At 59.7% G+C, this 17,860-nt stretch overlaps 2 protein-coding genes across 2 annotated transcripts in view; both read left to right on the forward strand.

Moving 5' to 3' along the window:
* Positions 1–7,656, forward strand: part of ELL (elongation factor for RNA polymerase II) — a 53,245-nt gene extending 45,589 nt beyond the window's left edge. The window contains exons 10-12 of the mRNA XM_084221238.1: positions 2,654–2,825; positions 3,670–3,714; positions 4,655–7,656. Coding sequence (XP_084077364.1) covers positions 2,654–2,825; positions 3,670–3,714; positions 4,655–4,759 — 322 coding nt within the window. The 3' untranslated portion in view covers positions 4,760–7,656. The remainder of the gene's footprint in view (positions 1–2,653; positions 2,826–3,669; positions 3,715–4,654) is intronic.
* A 3,899-nt stretch (positions 7,657–11,555) lies between these two features.
* On the forward strand, positions 11,556–17,768 carry ISYNA1 (inositol-3-phosphate synthase 1). Its single transcript, XM_084221241.1, is given in 12 exon segments — positions 11,556–11,729; positions 12,627–12,751; positions 12,831–12,992; positions 13,806–13,935; positions 14,013–14,206; positions 14,299–14,448; positions 14,533–14,748; positions 14,824–14,988; positions 15,067–15,180; positions 15,846–16,063; positions 17,238–17,408; positions 17,410–17,768. Coding segments are annotated over 11 exon segments (1,761 nt in total). The 5' UTR covers positions 11,556–11,729; positions 12,627–12,637; the 3' UTR covers positions 17,537–17,768.
* Positions 17,769–17,860: the final 92 nt, after the last annotated feature.

Here is a 17,860-nt window from a genome sequence, read left to right on the forward strand (position 1 = left end):
AGCACTTCAAGAAAGATTTCATACCTTAGAGGGGTTTGTGAGGATTAAACATCTCCAGGTTCCAGCTGGAAACTTTGAGAGGGAATAATCTGCTGGGGAAGGCAGGGCAAGGAAGGATTTGGGCTGGTTTGTTAATTCTTGCCCTCTTCAGAGCCAAGATCATCTCCATAAAGCAGTGAAATATTCTTTCCTGGGAGGCTCTTACCCCTGGGTTAGGATCTGAGTTGTTTCTTGACTCTTTAATCAGATCCCCTCGAGGTTAATTAAACAACCAAAGCCCAAAAATCCCTGTGAAGGAAGCCCAGCATCTGCATAAACCCAAACCTGTTCTAAACAAAGCTTTGGGGTGAGGGAAAAACTTATAGCTGGGGGGAAAAAAAATTCTCAGTGCACATCCCAGCCTTGGGGTTGTTTCCATCAGAGCTGGTTTGGCTGTGCTGGGATTGCTGGGAGGGAAGGGATGGAGGAGGAGGAGGAAGCTCTAGGGCAGATAAAGGTTTCTGCTGTGGTTTCTGCTTTGCTGGTCCAAACAACCCCTTCAAGGTGACATTTTTAGGGTTTTTCCAAGGAATTTGTCTGGCTGGGGGTGTTGTTTTTCCTCTCACCCGCTGATCCCTCCCAGAATGGGATATTGCAGCTCCTTGGGCTCTCCCCAAAGAAACTGGGAGAGGTTTCTGAGCTCTGGGAGCTCTGTGGTCTCACCCAGTGGGATCTGCCTGGTTTGTGCCCAGCTCCTCAAATTCTGAGACCTGTCACTGCTGTTTGGTGCTCTTTGTCCTGTGGGGATGGTTCTCTATCCCACCCCTGGCAAGGAGTCTGTTCTAGATGTTTGGAGCTCATAAAAAGTTAAAGCACTGAAAGTTTCCCCTTCATTTGAGGCCTCAATCAGCTTTTCCATGTGCAGGCACCGCACTGGCCCTGCTGCAGCCAGAGCAGGGAGGCAAATTTGGGCCATCACCGACCAAAAGATGAGTTTTACCTTCAGAGAAGGCAGTAAATATCAGCTTTAATGGCTTTTTGTTGAGCACAATAACTTCCAAAAGACCCCCAGAGGCACATCAGTTCAACCTGAGCACAGGACACATCAAGTGTCTCAAGAAGGTGCTGGAAATAGAGTTGCTGGTGAAAAAAAAAACCAGAATAAAGCTCCTCACCGTGGTTTTCTTGTCATGCTCTTGCCACATAATCGCCCTGCCAGCGTTTTGCAACGATGGCTCAATGCTTTTTGTGTTCCTTTAAAGACTCTTAACACTGGAAGCATGGTATTCCTGCTGTTCCAATGCCTGGCACAGATGCAGAACTCCATGTTCTGCGGGCCAGCAGGAGTCAGAGGAGCTGTAGCAGCGCTATCTGAGTGTCCTCCTCCACCCCCAGCTGCTGCAGGCTTGGCTGTACCTGCCCATTCCACCCTATCTGGCAGAGATAGGAAGTTTTGGGAGCAAACATTGTTTGTTTTACAGCAGGTCAAGGCAACAATCCCCGCTGGTTGCCTCCGTAATTTGCTACTTTAATGCGAGTCAGGATGAGAGGAAAGGGCCTCGAGCTGCACCAGGGGAGGTTTGGGTGGGATATTAGGGAGAATTTCTTCACTGGGACAGGGGATCACCATCCCTGGAGGGGTTTAAGCCATGGGGATGTGGCACTTGGGGATGAGGTTTAGTGGTGGCCTTGGCAGTGCTGGGATTTGATCTTGGAGGGCTTTTCCAGCTTTAAGCCCAGAATGGTTAAAGGGCTTTAACCCCTGAAGCCCATCCAGTCCCACCCCTGCCACGGGCACAGACACCTTCCCTATCCCAGGGTGCTCCAGACACTTCCAGGGATGAGACAACCACAGCCTCTCTGGGAGTTCTATCCCAGACCCTTCACAGAGAAGAATTCATTCCCAAAGCCCCTTTTAGATGCTCCTGTGATCTCAGTTATCCATGATTTTGTTTCCAGGCTCATCCCCACCTCAACAACCCAGAGAGAATCCCCCCAAACCAATCCCCTCCTCAAAACCCATTGGCCTCCAAACCCATTCCTTCCCAAAGCCCCATTTAGATGCTCCTGTGATCCTCAATTATCCACGGTTTTATTTCCAGGCCTATCCTCCCACGCTCGGCACTGTGGCAACACAGAGACAATCCCTAAAACCAGTCCATCCCTAAAACCAATCCATCCTTAAAACCAGTCCATCCTTAAAACCAGTCCATCCCTAAAACCAGTCCATCCCTACAACCAGTCCATCCTTAAAACCAATCCCCCCCCAAAAACCAATCCATCCTTAAAACCAGTCCATCCCTAAAACCAGTCCATCCCTAAAACCAGTCCATCCCTAGAACCAATCCCCCCCAAAAAACCAATCCCCTCCAAAAACCAATCCCCCCTCTAAACCCAATCCATCCCTAAAACCAATCACCCCCCAAACCAATCCCCTCCTGCAAACCCATTCCTTCCCAAAGCCCCATTTGGATGCTCCTGTGATCTCAGTTATCCACGATTTTGTTTCCAGGTTCATCCCCCCACGTTCCGCACTGCGACAGCCCAGAGAGAACCCCCCAAAACCAATCCCCCCCCAAAACCAATCCCCCAAACCAATCCCCACCTAAACCCCATCTCCCCCCAGACCAGTTCCCTCTTCCAAAGCCATTGACCAGAGCCTTCTCCCCTGCAGAAAATACGCAGCCATTTCCTCCTCGGAGCAGCGTCAGAGCTACAAGAACGACTTCAACGCGGAGTACAACGAGTACCGGGACTTGCACGCCCGGATAGAGCGGATAACCCGACGGTTCACCCAGCTGGATGCCAAGCTGAAGCAGCTCCTGCAGGGCTCTGAGGAATACAAGGTAGAAAGAGAGCTGAGAAGGCTCCCTGTGCACGTGGCACAGCTGCAGGGCTTCGATCCCGCTCTCCCTGGGCTGGGTCGGTGTCTGAATTCCAGCCTCGGAGCTGCTGGGGAACGTGCACACAGCTGACAGCTTTGGGGAATGCTCCTAACCCAGCTCTGTGCTGCTCCTTTTTCAGGCTGGAGCCACATCATGGGACTTGTTGACAAGGAAAGGCCTCAGTGAGACAATTGGTGTCCTTAGCCAAAAGCTGCTGGAAGCTATTAGTGTATCCCAGCCAGAAAAACTCATATTTGCACATATGGGAGCGTATCAGGGCTGGAAGGGGAGTTAGCACGGGGTCATCTGTTCCTCTGCAATCTTTGATCTTAATAATGCAGCATTATTGGGCTTGTCAGAGTGATTTTTAAAGAGTTTTAGCTATTCATTAGCTTGAAGAAGTGAGTCTCGTCGAGGATAATAAACAGATTTTTACAGAGCACCTATTGTGCTAAGCACAGCTTCCTCCCTCAAACCTCCTGCCCTCCTCCTTGCAAAATTCCTCGCTGGATTGTTTTTAGATCTTGGTGGGGGGAAAAAAAAGATCAGTTGGGGCTTTGGAAATGTGAATTATCCTGGAATCCAGGTGCTTGTCACAGGTGAGGAGTGGAGCTCCATCCTTCTGTGTCAGCTCCAGGATATCCACGGAATCAGAGCTGGTTTGGATCTGCCCAGGGAAGCCACGAAGGGAGCAGATTTTGGTTGGGATTTGGAGGAATTGTGTACATTGAGCCATCAATAAATACCTGCTGCAGAACTGAAAATAATGCCCTGATTTCTTTCTCTCTTATTCTTTTTTTTGTAGACCATCCACGATCAAATTTTACAGGAATATCGGAAAATTAAAAAGGTAAGGGAATGTCCTTGGCCACAGAAGGCTTTTGGGTGGTGCCCCTGGTGTGACTGAAAGAGATGGGCCCTTGCCAAGAGCAAGCCCAGGCTCTGAGGCAATTCCAGCAGATCTTTGTTCAGCTCCAGCCCGTCCCTGAGAGCAGCTTAGAAAGGGTTTGGGGGGAGCTGGGAGTGCCCCTGGGTGCTGGGGATCGCTGAGCCGTGGCCCTGGCACAATGGCTGCGTTCACTCAGGGCCTTTATCTCTCCAGGGAAGGAACAGTTTGTGTTTCAGATGCACAGGATCCCAGCTGGGATCAGGCTCTGCAGCTCTGTCCCCAGATTTTTGGAGTTTGGGCCACATAAAATTTCAGCGTTTTTATGCAAAGCATCCACACACCAGTGGGGATTTGGGTTTTTTTTCTTTTAAATAAGTGAATATAGTCCTGAGCCCTGTTGTCCTGAGGGGTTTAGGAGCTCTTTGAAGATATTCCCTGCATGCTGGAAGTTCATCTTTGTCCCAGAGGTGGGGGCAGAGGGCAGGTGGGGATTGTTGGAAGCCCAGTTAGGCTGAGCCTAACTCAGGTGTGCTCCTTCCCTGTGAGGAGGCTCCTGCAGCTGGATAATGCTGAAAAGGGATTTTATTCTGGGCTGGGTTTGATCAGAGCAGGACTATTTTAAAGAGGCATCTAAAAAAGCTTCTTTCCACGGTTTTAAGGTGGAAGAGGGGAGGTTCAGGTGGGATATCAGGAGGGAATCCTTCCATGGGAGGCAATGGGATGGCATTCCCAGAGAAGCTGTGGCTGGATGGGGCTTGGCTGTCCCTGCCCGTGGGATGAGATGATCTTTGCATTCCCTCCAATCCCATCATCTCCTCTGTGATGTCAAGACTTAACTTTGATTTATCCAAAACCTTTCCCACCTCCGCATTTCCTTTTTTATTTTTCTTTTCTTTTGCAGACAAACCCCAACTACAGCCAAGAGAAGAACCGCTGCGAATACCTCCACAACAAACTGGCCCACATCAAAAAACTGATAGCAGAGTATGACCAGCAGCAGTTTTAGCTGCCACTCACCCCTGGACTGGGTAGGGCAAACCAAAATCCAGTCACCCTGGACGTTACGTTCCCTTTTGTACACCCAAAATCCCTTTCAGAGACGAGCATTAATTCCTCGTGGTTGAAGAACTTGGGGATGACTTTAAGATGCCAGATCTGTCATATCCACGTCCAGCACGCTCCTCCCGAGTTTTTAAGCCTCTCTGAATGTTGGAATGTAACAAATGGATAACAAAAACAAACAAACAAAAAAGAAACAAAAAAAAAATTCTGCTTATTTGAAGCCAGCGTTTGACACTTAAGGGAAAACTTGCCTAAAGTGACCGAAGCTCCCAAAAGTTAAGGATCTGTAGTTTTCATGGATTAAAAGTTTGGCATGAAGTTGTAATTCCCCAGCTCCACGTGGGTTACAAATTGTCCTACAAATGGTGAGGAACTGGAATTGCTGCTAGGACTGTTTGGAATGAGAGCTGTCTGCTCCCGGCTCCGCGGAAATACACCACGTTCCCTGAGCTCTCCTTGTCTGGCCCTGCTTTGTCTTTGGCATCCTCGGCGTGGGAGGGGGTGGTGGCAGCACAGGGGGTCCCCTGGGGCTCAGCACCTTGGCCAGGGCAGAGGTGGATCCCCAAAAACAAACAAAACTCAAACCCCAAAACTCGCTTTTTTTAATCCGCTTTGTGCGTTTGGGTGCAAACCTCCTGCCCAGTCTGCCCAGTTCACCTCCAGCCACCAGTGCTGGCAAGTTGGACACCTCTCTGGCTTTGACTTTTCTAATTTTCTACCAAGGCAGCCAATTTTATTAATTGCTAATGAGACTATGGTCTATTTTTGTATCAAAGAAAAAAGCATCTTTTTTCTAAAACTGTGCCTCCCTTTTCCTTTTAGGTCAAGTGCTTGGGACCCTTTCCTTGCAGTGTTACTCAAACTGACCCAAGAGTCACCCAGAGGAGTGACTCTATTCCTTGATCCATGAGAGGAGGGGGTGGGGGGTGCTCTGCTTTCTCCTGGGATTTTGTTTTTTGGGTTTTTTTCAGTGTCTGTGTGTGTCTTTGCGAGGCAGCAGCAAATCCTTGTGAGAGCAGCAAGGTGCTGTTTTCCCACGCGGATCCCTTCCACTGGTGCGCTTTATCTCCGCCAGCTTCTCCCTGCACTCCTGCTTCCTGATTTTTTTTTAATTGAATTCTTTACTTTGGATTGAAGGGAACGTTTCAGAGTATGGCCAGGGTGTGAGAAACACTCCAAAAAGCACAAAGGTGTCCTTTAACTCTGCTGTTCCTTTCTTTCTCTCCCCTCTCCCCTTTTTAATCCTGCCAGCCTGTGGGATTTGACTTCTCCCAGCTTCCGTTTATCTCAAAGTGAAGGATTCCTTCCCTGTGGAGTCTCCTTCCCTTGGAGGTGGCACTGAAGAGCCTTTCACCCTTTGAAGGAGAGGAATGGCAGAGTTAAGGAGGGAAACACTTCTTACAACAAGGAGTTATTTCGAGTTGGTTTTTCTTTTTTTTTTTATTTTTTCCTTGCCCCAAACAAATGTGGGTCCATCTGCTGTATTAAAAATAAGAGATAAAATTACTAATTATTATATTATAATTTCACACAGCCAGGGCTAATTATTATTATTATTAATAATATTATTATAATATTATACTTTCATTGTTGTCACACAGCCAGGGCCACTGCTTTTGCTTTGTCACTTTATTCTGAGGTCTCTCCCTGTGCATCCAGGGCTCAGCAGGGCTTTGCCATCCCCTCCTCCAAGGGACAGGTGACAGCCAGAGGGACACGGTGGCCCTTGCAATGCCACCAGTCTTCCACTGGTCCTGGAGAAGGAGGGTGGGAAGAGCTGCTCTGCCCGAGGAGCGCAGGGGGAGCACCCCAGAACCCCCCAGGCCATTCCCGCTGGGAATCTGGGGGTCAGGAACGCTTTGCTGCCATCCCTCCCTCCCCACATCAGAGCTGGAGGGTTGGGGCAGCACCACCTGCCTCTGGTGCTTCTGGAAAACGCTGGGAATTGTGGAGGCAGGCGAGGAGATTTAGTGTGGGAACGCCGGAGCTCCGGGGATCCCAGCCGGGAATTCGGCCGCGGGGCTGGGGGGGAGCCCTGGGGGTCTGGGAGGGGATGAGGAGCCCCTGGCGCGTCCCAAATCCTCAGCAAAACCCCAAACCCGCTCTGGGGGTGTCACTGCACAGCCCAGCACCGCCAGCCCTGCCCCACAGCGGGAATTTGGGGTGGAAAAGGGGAATTCCCTCCTCGGCGGGGGCTTCGCTTCGTTCCGGAACTCGGGATGGCCGAAGAGGCAGCAGCTACAAAACCCAGGATGAGTAAATTCTTCCGTGGAAACACTTCTCCTGATCCTTAATATTTTGAAAGGAGGGTTTTTTTTTTTTTGTTGTTGTTGTTGTTGCTTGGGGAGGGGGGGATAGAGATGGATCTCGATCTTTATACATCTGCTATAAGATATTTTTGCATACAGAGTTGTATACAAAGATGTATTGTGTACATTTACATGTATATTCTGGAACTTCTAAAAAAAATTTGAATATAAAAAAAGACCCTGAAAATATTTAATTAATTATCCAAACTGTGAGACCCAATTAGCATCCACCAACTTCCTGCTTCACTTTTCTTTTGGACTGTGTTAAAGAATTGTAGTCGAATCTGCCTTTTTTTTTTCTTTTTTTTTCTTTTTTTTTTTTTTTTTCTCTTTTTAGAGACAACGAAGCTTAGGCAAAATTTTGTGCTTTTTGGGTTAATAGAAACCAGTTCTAGGTGATTTAAGTATGATCTTAACTTATTGATACTGTGTTTTACTTTGTAATATTGTACTGTGGATAAAAACTATATTGAGCCATGGAGTTGGAGTTTACAAAAGAGCTTTTCACTTTGCCAAAATGTTACAATTTCAAGGCAGCATAGTCTTCAGCTTTCCTAATCTTTTTTCTTAAGAGCTAGTGTCCTTTTTTTGTACACTAAAAAAGCTGAATGCTGATTTTGCAACATATAATAAATTCACTGTATTGGAAAACAAGCAGACAATAAGGTTGTGGATTTCTTTTCAGTGCTTCTCCCTGCAAGGAAACTCAAAAGGGAAAGGTGATAAATGGCTGGCGTGGAGCTTGGAAGCAGGAAACGGGAAGGAACCGGGTCACTTGAGCGAGCTCGAGTGTCAGAGCAGGGAGTAGGTAAGAAAGAGGAGAGGGACGAGGTGCCTGCAGCGGGCCAGCTCCTTGGAGGCTGCGCCGGGACCAGCCTCCAGCCCTGGGGGCTTCCCACTGCAGCACCCTGGGCGCTTCTGGAGGAAAAGCTGCTGTGGAGGAGGCTCTGGGTGCTGTGGGGTCAGCCTGGAGGGGCCGTGGCCCCCGAGGCTCGGAGATGCTGCAGGAGTGAGGCCCCTCCCGGGGGTGCTGCTGGGGCAGGAGGTGGGAGCAGCCTGGCACGGAGCTCCCACCTCCTCCCACCGGGCTGAATCATCCCAGAAAACCTCGGGATGCAGACGGCGCTGGGCTGTGCCAGGAGTGTCGCTTGCCTTGCTGTCACCGTGGATTGCTCTGGCCCTGCCTGCAGCAGCATCCCTGGGGCTGGATGGAGCAGGGACAGTAAAACCAAGGATGAAGCCACTCGGGAGTGCAGTGGCTTTGGGACAGCTGCGGTGTCGATGCTGCCTCCCTCCCGGAGCACAAACCGGGGCTGGAGGCCGCAGGTGCTGGCCCTGCATTCCTGAATCCAAAACGTGCTCATTGCTTCGAGCGCTGCATTCGGGATTGCCCCTCCAAAACAGCGCGCTGTGGAGACGGTGACAGTCATCCAGGGCTCAAATTACGATTGACAGAGTCTTGGTTTATTTGTTAAAAGGTGTCCTTGTCCTTGCAGCTGACACGGCGGCACCCGCACGAGGAGACACCGGTGGGACTCGGCCACGGAGCAAGAGCTGAGCCCGGGCTCTTGCAAATCCCCAAATCCTCCAGTTTTAGTTTCAGATGTGGCTTCTGAGCCAAGCTCTGCACCCCAGGCCCTCTTTACCCTCTGCGAGCTTCCCCCGGGGCGCTGAGCGCCTCCGAGGCCGCTGCTGCCCCGCGGGGACGCTCGCACAGGAAGGGTCCCCATCCCCTCCCAGCTTTCCTGGGGAATTCCTCCCAACCGCTGGCAGCTCCGGCGCTGCCCGGGGTCACGCATTGAGCTCATTAACTCGGAGCTGCCCCAGTGGAAATTTACTGGCTGCCTTCGCTGTGCCAGAGCCAGCCGGGCTCCTGCCGCCGCCGCCTCCTTATCGGCACCGCCGGCAGCCGGGACCGCCGCACCGGGAGCATCCCCGCTCTCCGGGTGCTCCCGGGTGGCAAAACCCGGCCGGCTGCAGGCTCGGGAGGAGCCCTGGGCTCTGATAATTCTCTGATAACTCGGGTCACGCTTGGGAAAAGTCACTTTGCATCGCGTCTTGCACAAACTGCCCCTAATCTGGGGTCACGCAGGCGTGGGAAGGCCCTGGCCAGGTTTTAGGGGTGCTGGAAACCGATGACAGCACCGTGGGTTTTTCCCCCGTGTTGTTTTGTTTGTTTTTTTTTTCCCTGTGGGTTTTTTCCCCTGTGGATTTTTCCCCCGTGGTTTTTTTCCCTGGGCACCTTTCAGCGCTCGTGGCTCGTTTACAGGAGGAAGCTCATTAGAATTATTTGTCCTCGCCACGGTCCGATGGCGCTGGTCCCTCTCCCAGAGCAGCTGCTGCACCTCCAGCGCCGGGCGCGACCCCCAAAATCACCCCCTGCTCCCCCCCTCGCAGGCGTGGGTCCGACCTTGGGCACGCAGCGCCGGGAGGGCGATGGCACAGGGAGAGGGAGGAGGATGAGGAGCTGCCAGCAGGGATATAATGAAGGGCCAGGGCTTGGGATTGTGTTACACGAGGGGAAAAAACCCAACTGTGGAGGAAGGAAAACGTGGCAAGGGAACGCTGAGGCTGCTGCAAGGCACAAATCCGCCCTCGGCGGGGTCGACCCCGACCTGTAGCGGGGGGGGACAAGAGGCAAGACCCCCGAACCGAGCCCGTCCAGCACTCGCAGCATCTCCGGCTGCCGCAGGAGCAGCCCCTGAACCTGCTGAGAACGAGTTTGGGAGCCCCCGGGGGGGCTGCGTGGCCTGGATAGCCGTGCCGGGGCTGGGGCGGGGGGTCCGCTGGGAGCGGGGGGTGGGCTCCATTGCTGGGGGAGCGGGGCCGGTCGCTATGGCTCCGCTGCGGCTCCGCTGGCCCCCGGCCAGCCCCCGGCAGCTGGGGAGCGAAGGCACTGGGCGGCCGGCCCGGGCTCCCGGCCCATGGACGCGTTGGGCGAGCGGGAACAAGGGAGCCCCGCTCATGCGGTGCCGAGCGTGGGAGGAGTGGGAAGGGAGTGGGGGAAGGAACAATGGTGGGAGTTATGGGAGGGGGGCGAAGAAAAAAAAAGTAAAAAAATAAGGGAAAAGAAAAAAAAAAAAAAAAGAGGAAAGCAGTGGAAAAATACCAGTTCTGGGCCCCTGGCAGCGCTGCCCGGACCCTCCCCGCCCCAGGATTATTGTACAAAGAAATGTTATTTTTGTTTGAATAATTTGCTGAGGCACTGGCATTCCAGCGCGGGGCTCGTTTTGTCCTCCAGCCCGGCACCAAGGGATCATTGTTCCTCCATGGCCGAGGGGCCGGACGCGGCCCCCCGGCACCGCCGTGCCCTCCACCGCCGCCTCTCCCCGCGGCCGCCCGGCCGCAGGTGCCCTCCGGGGTCGGTCCCGGTGGGTCCCGTCCCGCTGCGTGCCGGAGGCTGGGTGGCGATGGCAGCGAGCCCCGAGGAGCGGGGTGGGTGGCGGAGGAGGGCAGAGCTGTCCTCGCCGTGTCTGCGGGGAGCGAGGGTGGGGAGGGGGCCGGGGCGTTGCTGCGGCTCCGGGGGCCCCTTTGAAGCGGGGCGGGCCATTGAAAGGCAGCGGGACCCCGGGGGCCGCCAGCGGGGGGGGCGGCCACGACCCCTTTCTCTGCGCCGGCCCCGGGCGCTCCCCGCGCTCCCCGGGCCCACGCGGGGGGTGCGGCCTCACACGGGGGTCGGTGCCCCCCGGCAGCGCCCGCGGGGTGGGCGCTGGGGGCTCCGGGGTGCTCCCTCCCGGGCTCCGGTCCGGGGCTCCAGCCAGCCGTGATTTTTGGGGGCTCTGGGGTGTCCCTGCCAGGGGCTGTGCGGTGCCGCGACCTTCGGGGTGACCACGCCGGGGGCTCCGGGGTGCCGTGATTTTTGGGGTGCAGCAGCGGGATAACAGGGGCCGAGGGGTGCCGGGGTGCCCCTGCCGGGGGCAGCGCGGTGCCGGTGCCGGTGCCGGGCTGGCAGTCCCGTGGGAGCGGCGCCGTGGGAAGGCGCCCGCGGGTCCCGGGCGCCGGAAGCCGCCGGCCCGGGGCTGTCAATGGCCGGAAGGCGGCGGCGGGACCCCCGGTCCCGGCCCGGGACCGGCCCCGGCGACACTTCCCCTTCCCGGGTCAGCGGCCGCTTCCCCCTCCCGCCCGTCACCTCCCGCCGCCCCCCCGGTACGAGCGGCCGGCGTGGTCCGGGGAGCCCCGCACGTGTCCCGGGACCGGGGGTCGGGGGGGTCCGGGGGGTCCGGGGCTGCCGGTGCCGGTGGGCACGTGCGGGGGGCGGGGCCGGGTGGGGGCGGGGCCGGGGCGGGGCCGCGGAGCCGATTAAGCGGCGGGAGCCGGGGCGGCCGCAGCGCGATCGCATCGTCCCCGCGGGGCAGCACCGGACACCGGACTCGGGACACCGGACACGGGGCACCGAACATCGGGCACCGAACAGCGGACACTGAACACCGGAGACTGAACAGCGGACACCGGCTGTCGGGACTGGGCACCGAACACCGGGCACAGGGTACCGCCACCGGACAACGGGCACCGGGCACAACCACTGGCACCGGGCACCGGGCACCGGCACCGATACAGACTCAGACACCGGCTCCGGCTCCTGCGCGCCCGGCGCGGCCCGGTCCGGTGAGTGCCGGCGGCGGGGCGGGGCTGACCCCCGGAGGGCTTCGGGTTTGCGGGTCCGTGTCCCCCCGTGCCCTCGGCGCGGTGTCCCCCGGCACCCCGGGGCGCTGGGACACCCGCTGTCCCCAAGTGCCCTTTCCGCTGGAGAGGGACAGTCCTCGTTCCCACGTCCCCTGAGCCACCCCGGGGTGCTGGGACAGCCTCTGTCCCCGTGTCCCCTCTGCCACCCCTGGGAGCTGGGCAGTCTTGGTCGCGATGTCCCCTGGGACCACTCTGGGAGTGGGAACAGCGCTGGTCCCCACGTCCCCTGCTCCATCTGTCACCCCAGGGCGGAGGGACCTCCCCTGCCACCAAATTCTCTGCATGCCTGGGAGCTGGGACAGCCTCTGTCCCCATGTCGCCTGCACGCTCTGACACCCTCAGGAGCAGGGACACCCCTGGTCCCCGTGTCCTCTGTGCGCCACCCCAAGGTCCAGGGTTGTCCCCACGTCACCTGGAAGCGACTTCTGTCACCCCCAGGGACCGAGGGAAGGCAGTTCCCACGTCCCCCGCACCCCCAGGCCCCGCGGCGTGCAGGGCCACCCCTGTCCCCTGGGAGCATCCCTAGTCCCTGCTGTGCCACCCCCAGCCAGGGGACACCAGGGACAGTCCCTGCCTGCCCTGAGCAGGACCGTGCCCCCCTCTGGGCCCTCCCTGGGGTGAGGCTGTGCCCCCAAACCCCCCCGTCCCACGACACGGGTGGGAAGGGGCTGCAGCGACCGTCCCAGCGCCACCGCCACCCTGCGGGGCAGGGAGCCAAGGTCCCCACGGGCGGCACAGCCACGTCCCAGCAGGGCGGAGGGCGCGGGGAGGGCCGGGGGGGCGGCCGGTGGCGCTGACACCCATTTCCTGCCATTGCAGCTCCAGGAACAATGGCAGAGCCATTCCTCGTGGAGAGCCCCGACGTCACCTACAGCAAGGATTTCATCGAGGCCAAGTACACCTACAGCACCGTGCACGTCTGCAAGGAGAACGGCGTCACCAAGGTGGGCAGGGGCGCCGGGGGGTTGGGGAGGGCTCTGCTCGTCGCCGCTGTCCCCAGCTGTGCCCTCTCTCTGTCCCCAGGTGCGGCCGTGCTCCACCCGCTTCACCTTCCGCACCGGCCGGCAGGTGCCGCGCCTGGGGGTGATGCTGGTGGGCTGGGGGGGCAACAACGGCACCACGGTGACAGCGGCCGTGCTGGCCAACAGGCTGGGGCTCTCCTGGATGACCAAGACGGGGCGCAAGGTGGGTGTCCCCAGCAAGGTGGGTGTCCCCAGAGTGACCTGAGGGAGAGGGGTGTCCCCAGTGTCACCCTTGAAAGGTGGGTGTCCCCAGTGTCACCCTTGCAAGGTGGGTGTCCCCAGTGTGACCCCTCCGAGGTGGGTGTCCCCAGAGAGATCCCAGTGAGGTGGGTGTCCCCAGTGTGACCTCAGTGAGAGGGGTGTCCCCAGTGTCACTCCAGCAGGGGGGGTGTCCCCAGTGTGACCTCAGTGAGAGGGGTGTCCCCAGTGTCACCCTTGCAAGGTGGGTGTCCCCAGAGAGATCCCAGTGAGGTGGGGTGTCCCCAGTGTGACCTCAGTGAGAGGGGTGTCCCCAGTGTCACTCCAGCAGGGGGGTTGTCCCCAGTGTGACTTCAGTGAGAGGGGTGTCCCCAGTGTCACTCCAGCAGGGGGGTGTCCCCAACCTGATCCCAGCCAGGTGAGTGTCCCCAGCAGGGTCCCTGCAAAAGGTGTGTCCCCAGAGTGACCCCAATTGAGAGGGTGTCCCCAGAGTGACCTCAGCGGCATGGGTGTCCTCAATGTGACCCCGGCGAGGTGGGTGTCCTCAGTGTCACCCCTGCCAGGGCCGTGTCCCTGGGGTGCCCCCAGAAGGACCCCAGTGAGGTCCTGGGGTCATCCCACAGGGATGGGGACACCGAGCTCAGCTGCACCAGTGTCCTGCACCCCAATCTCCTCCTTGCCCGTGCAGAGGGGCTCTGCGGCCCCAGCCCCCCCACTCTGGGGGTGCGGGGCCCCCTCTGCCCCCCACCAGCGCCTGATCCCGCCTGTCCCCTCCCAGACAGCCAACTACTACGGCTCCCTGCTCCAAGCCTCCACCGTGTGCCTGGGCACCGGCCCCGCCGGTGATGTCTACGTGCCCTTCCGGGACCTGCTGCCCATGGTGCACCCCAACGACATCGTCTTCGACGGTAGGTGGGACACGGGGGGGACCCCCCGGCGGCGCGGGGCACCCCGAGGAGCACCTGGGTCACCCCGTGTCCCCCAGGCTGGGACATCTCCTCGCTGAACCTGGCGGAGGCCATGAGGCGGGCGGAGGTGCTGGAGTGGCCGCTGCAGGAGCAGCTGTGGCCGCACATGGAGAAGATGAAGCCCCGTCCTTCCATCTACATCCCCGAGTTCATCGCCGCCAACCAGGAGGAGCGGGCGGACAACGTCCTGCGCGGCTCCATGGCCCAGCAGGTCCCGGCAGGGCGGGGCAGGGGAGGGGACAAGGGACGCGGGGGAGGTGACAGCGAGCTGACGCGTCCCCCACCCCCTCGGCATTTTCCCAGGTGGAGCAGATCCGCAGGGACATCCGAGACTTCAAGGAGAGCAGCGGGGTGGACAAAGTCATCGTCCTGTGGACGGCCAACACGGAGAGGTTCTGCGACATCGTGCCGGGCCTCAACGACACCGCCGACAACCTGCTGAGGGCCATCGAGGTCAGGGGGGCGGCGGGAGGGTGACACCCTCGGGAGGGTGGCGGCAGCGCCGCGGTGTCGCTGAGCCGCCCCGTGTCCCCGCAGCGAGGCCTGGAGGTGTCGCCGTCCACGCTGTTCGCCGTGGCCAGCATCCTGGAGGGCTGCGCCTACATCAACGGCTCCCCCCAGAACACCTTCGTGCCCGGCGCGGTGGAATTGGCCGCCCAGCGCCGCGTCTTCATCGGCGGCGACGACTTCAAGTCGGGCCAGACCAAGCTCAAGTCGGTGCTGGTGGATTTCCTGGTGGGCGCCGGGCTCAAGGTACGTGGGGGGCTCAATTGTGGGTGTCCCCACCTGCAGGGGACAGGGGGTGACCTGCCCGTGCCCCCTGCCCAGACCAAGTCCATCGTGAGCTACAACCACCTGGGCAACAACGACGGGAAGAACCTGTCGGCGCCGCAGCAGTTCCGCTCCAAGGAGATCTCCAAGAGCAACGTGGTGGACGACACGGTCCAGGCCAACCCCGTCCTCTACGGCCCCCAGGACAAGCCCGACCACTGCGTGAGTGGATTGGGGGTGTGGGGGGGTCCCGCACGCCCGGAGGGGACAGCGGGGGTGACGGGGACGTGGCTTTGGCAGGTGGTGATCAAGTACGTGCCCTACGTGGGGGACAGCAAGCGGGCGCTGGATGAGTACACGTCCGAGATCATGATGGGCGGCACCAACACCATCGTCATCCACAACACCTGCGAGGTGCGTGCGGGCCACCAGGGCGTCCCCGGGCTGTCCCCGGGCTGTCCGGCTGTCCCCCGGCTGTCCCCGGGCTGTCCCCGGGATGTCCCCGGGATGTCCCCGGGCTGTCCCCCGGGATGTCCCCCGGCTGTCCCCCGGCTGTCCCCTGGTAGTCCCCGGGCTGTCCCCCGGCTGTCCCTGGGCTGTCCCTGGGCTGTCCCCGGGCTGTCCCCCGGGCTGTCCCCCAGACTGTCCCCGGGCTGTCCCCTGGTTGTCCCCGGGTTGTCCCCGGGCTGTACCCCGGGCTGTCCCCCGGGCTGTCCCCCGGCTGTCCCCGGCTGTCCCCGGGCTGTCCCCGGGCTGTCCCCCCCCTGTCCCCGGGCTGTCCCCCCCCTGTCCCCGGGCTGTCCGGCTGTCCCCAGACTGTCCCCCGCCTGTCCCCGGGCTGTCCCCCGGCTGTCCCCAGACTGTCCCCAGACTGTCCCCAGGCTGTCCCCGGGCTGTCCCCCGGCTGTCCCCCGGGCTGTCCCCCGGCTGTCCCCGGGCTGTCCCCCGGCTGTCCCCCTGGCTGTCCCCAGACTGTCCCGGGCTGTCCCCCGGCTCCAGCTGTCCCCCGGCTGTCCCCCGGCTGTCCCCGCGCTGTCCCCTCGGTGCCGCCGTGGCCGCTGAGCCTTTGCTGCCCGCAGGACTCGCTGCTGGCCAGCCCCATCATCCTGGACCTGGCCATCCTGACGGAGCTGTGCCAGCGCATCTCCTTCTGCACCGAGGCCGACCCCGAGTTCCAGGGCTTCCACAGCGTCCTCTCCATCCTCGCCTTCCTCTGCAAGGCCCCGCTGGTGCCCGAGGGCTCCCCCGTGGTCAACGCGCTCTTCCGCCAGCGCAGCTGCATCGAGAACATTCTGAGGTACCCGCGGCCACCAAGTGCCGCCGCCCCCGTGCCCGCAGGGGGTCCCAGCGTGGGGTGCCCAGGGTGCCCGGGGGTCCCAGCGCCCACCGTGGGGTGTCCAAATCCCGGGGGGGGCTGGAGCATGAGGCCTGGGGTGCCCAGTGCCAGTGATCCCCAAAACTCGGGGTGCCCAGTGCCAGGGACACCCAAACCTCGGGGTTCCCAGTGCCCTTGGGGTTCCCAGTGCCCGTGATTCAAACCTCGGGGTTCCCAGTGCCCGTGACCCCCAAACCTTGGGGTTCCCAGCGCCCTTGGGGTTCCCAGTGCCAGTGATCCAAACCCTGGGGTTCCCAGTGCCAGTGATCCCAAAAACTCGGGGTTCCCAGTGCCAGGGACACCCAAACCTTGGGGTTCCCAGTGCCCATGATCCCCAAAACTCGGGGTTCCCAGTGCCAGTGATCCAAACCTTGGGGTTCCCAGTGCCCTTGAGGTTCCCAGTGCCAGTGATCCAAACCCTGGGGTTCCCAGTGCCCGTGACCCCCAAAACTCGGGGTTCCCAGTGCCTTTGGGGTTCCCAGTGCCCGTGATCCAAACCTTGGGGTTCCCAGTGCCCGTCACCCCCAAACCTTGGGGTTCCCAGTGCCCTTGGGGTTCCCAGTGCCCATGATCCCCAAAACTCGGGGTTCCCAGTGCCTTTGGGGTTCCCAATGCCCGTGATCCCCAAACCTTGGGGTTCCCAGTGCCCTTGGGGTTCCCAGTGCCCATGATCCCCAAAACTCGGGGTTCCCAGTGCCTTTGGGGTTCCCAGTGCCCGTGATCCAAACCTTGGGGTTCCCAGTGCCCATGATCCCCAAAACTCGGGGTTCCCAGTGCCTTTGGGGTTCCCAGTGCCCGTGACCTCCAAACCTCGGGGTTCCCAGTGCCCGTCACTCCCAAACCTCGGGGTTCCCAGTGCCTTTGGGGTTCCCAGTGCCTGGGGGTGCCCAGCTCCGGTGGGTTCCAAACCCCACAGATCTGGCCACCAGCGGGGGGGTCCCCACTCCCGTTCCAGCTGCTCCCACCACTCCACACCCGAAGATGCCACCCCTGTTGTCCCCCAGCGCCACGACCACCCCCTCCACACCCCCCTCCCCGCATCCCCTGCCCCCCCCACCCCGGGGGGCTCCCCCCTGACCCCCGTGCGCGCCCCCAGGGCCTGCCTGGGGCTGCCCCCCCAGAACCACATGCTGCTGGAGCACAAGATGCAGCGGCCGCCGCCCAGCCCCAAGCGCGCCTGCCCCGGCGGCGCCGCCTGCCCGCTGCTCCCCAAGAAGAGCCCGGTACCGGCGCCCGCCCAGCTCAACGGGCACCCCTGCGCCCCCCGCGCCCCCCTGCACATCGACGGCGCCGACTGAGCCCGCACCGGGCGGTTCGGGGGGTGGGGGGCCGGGGGGACGCTCGGCGGGGCGGTCGCCCCCCGCCCCGGGTGGTGACGGCGACTCCGAACTGTGAAGCTTCGTACCCAGCAATAAACAGGAGCGCAGCGCGGCTGGGGTCTGGCTGTTGGGGTGTCTTCGGTCGGGTTGTGGGGTGCTTCATTCGGTTCTTGGGGTCTCAGCTGGTATTTGGGATCCTCCTTGGAACCTCAGGTGGTTTTGGGGTCCCTTATTTGGGTTTTGGGGTGGCTCATTCGGTTCTTGGGGTCTCAGCTGGTATTTGGGGTCGTCCTTGGAACCTCATGTGGTTTTGGGGTCCCTTATTTGGGTTTTGGGGTGGCTCATTCGGTTCTTGGGGTCTCAGCTGGTATTTGGGATCCTCCTTGGAACCTCAGGTGGT

The sequence above is a fragment of the Fringilla coelebs genome, assembly GCF_963513975.1.
Source record: "Fringilla coelebs genome assembly, chromosome: 24".
NCBI lineage: Eukaryota > Metazoa > Chordata > Aves > Passeriformes > Fringillidae > Fringilla > Fringilla coelebs.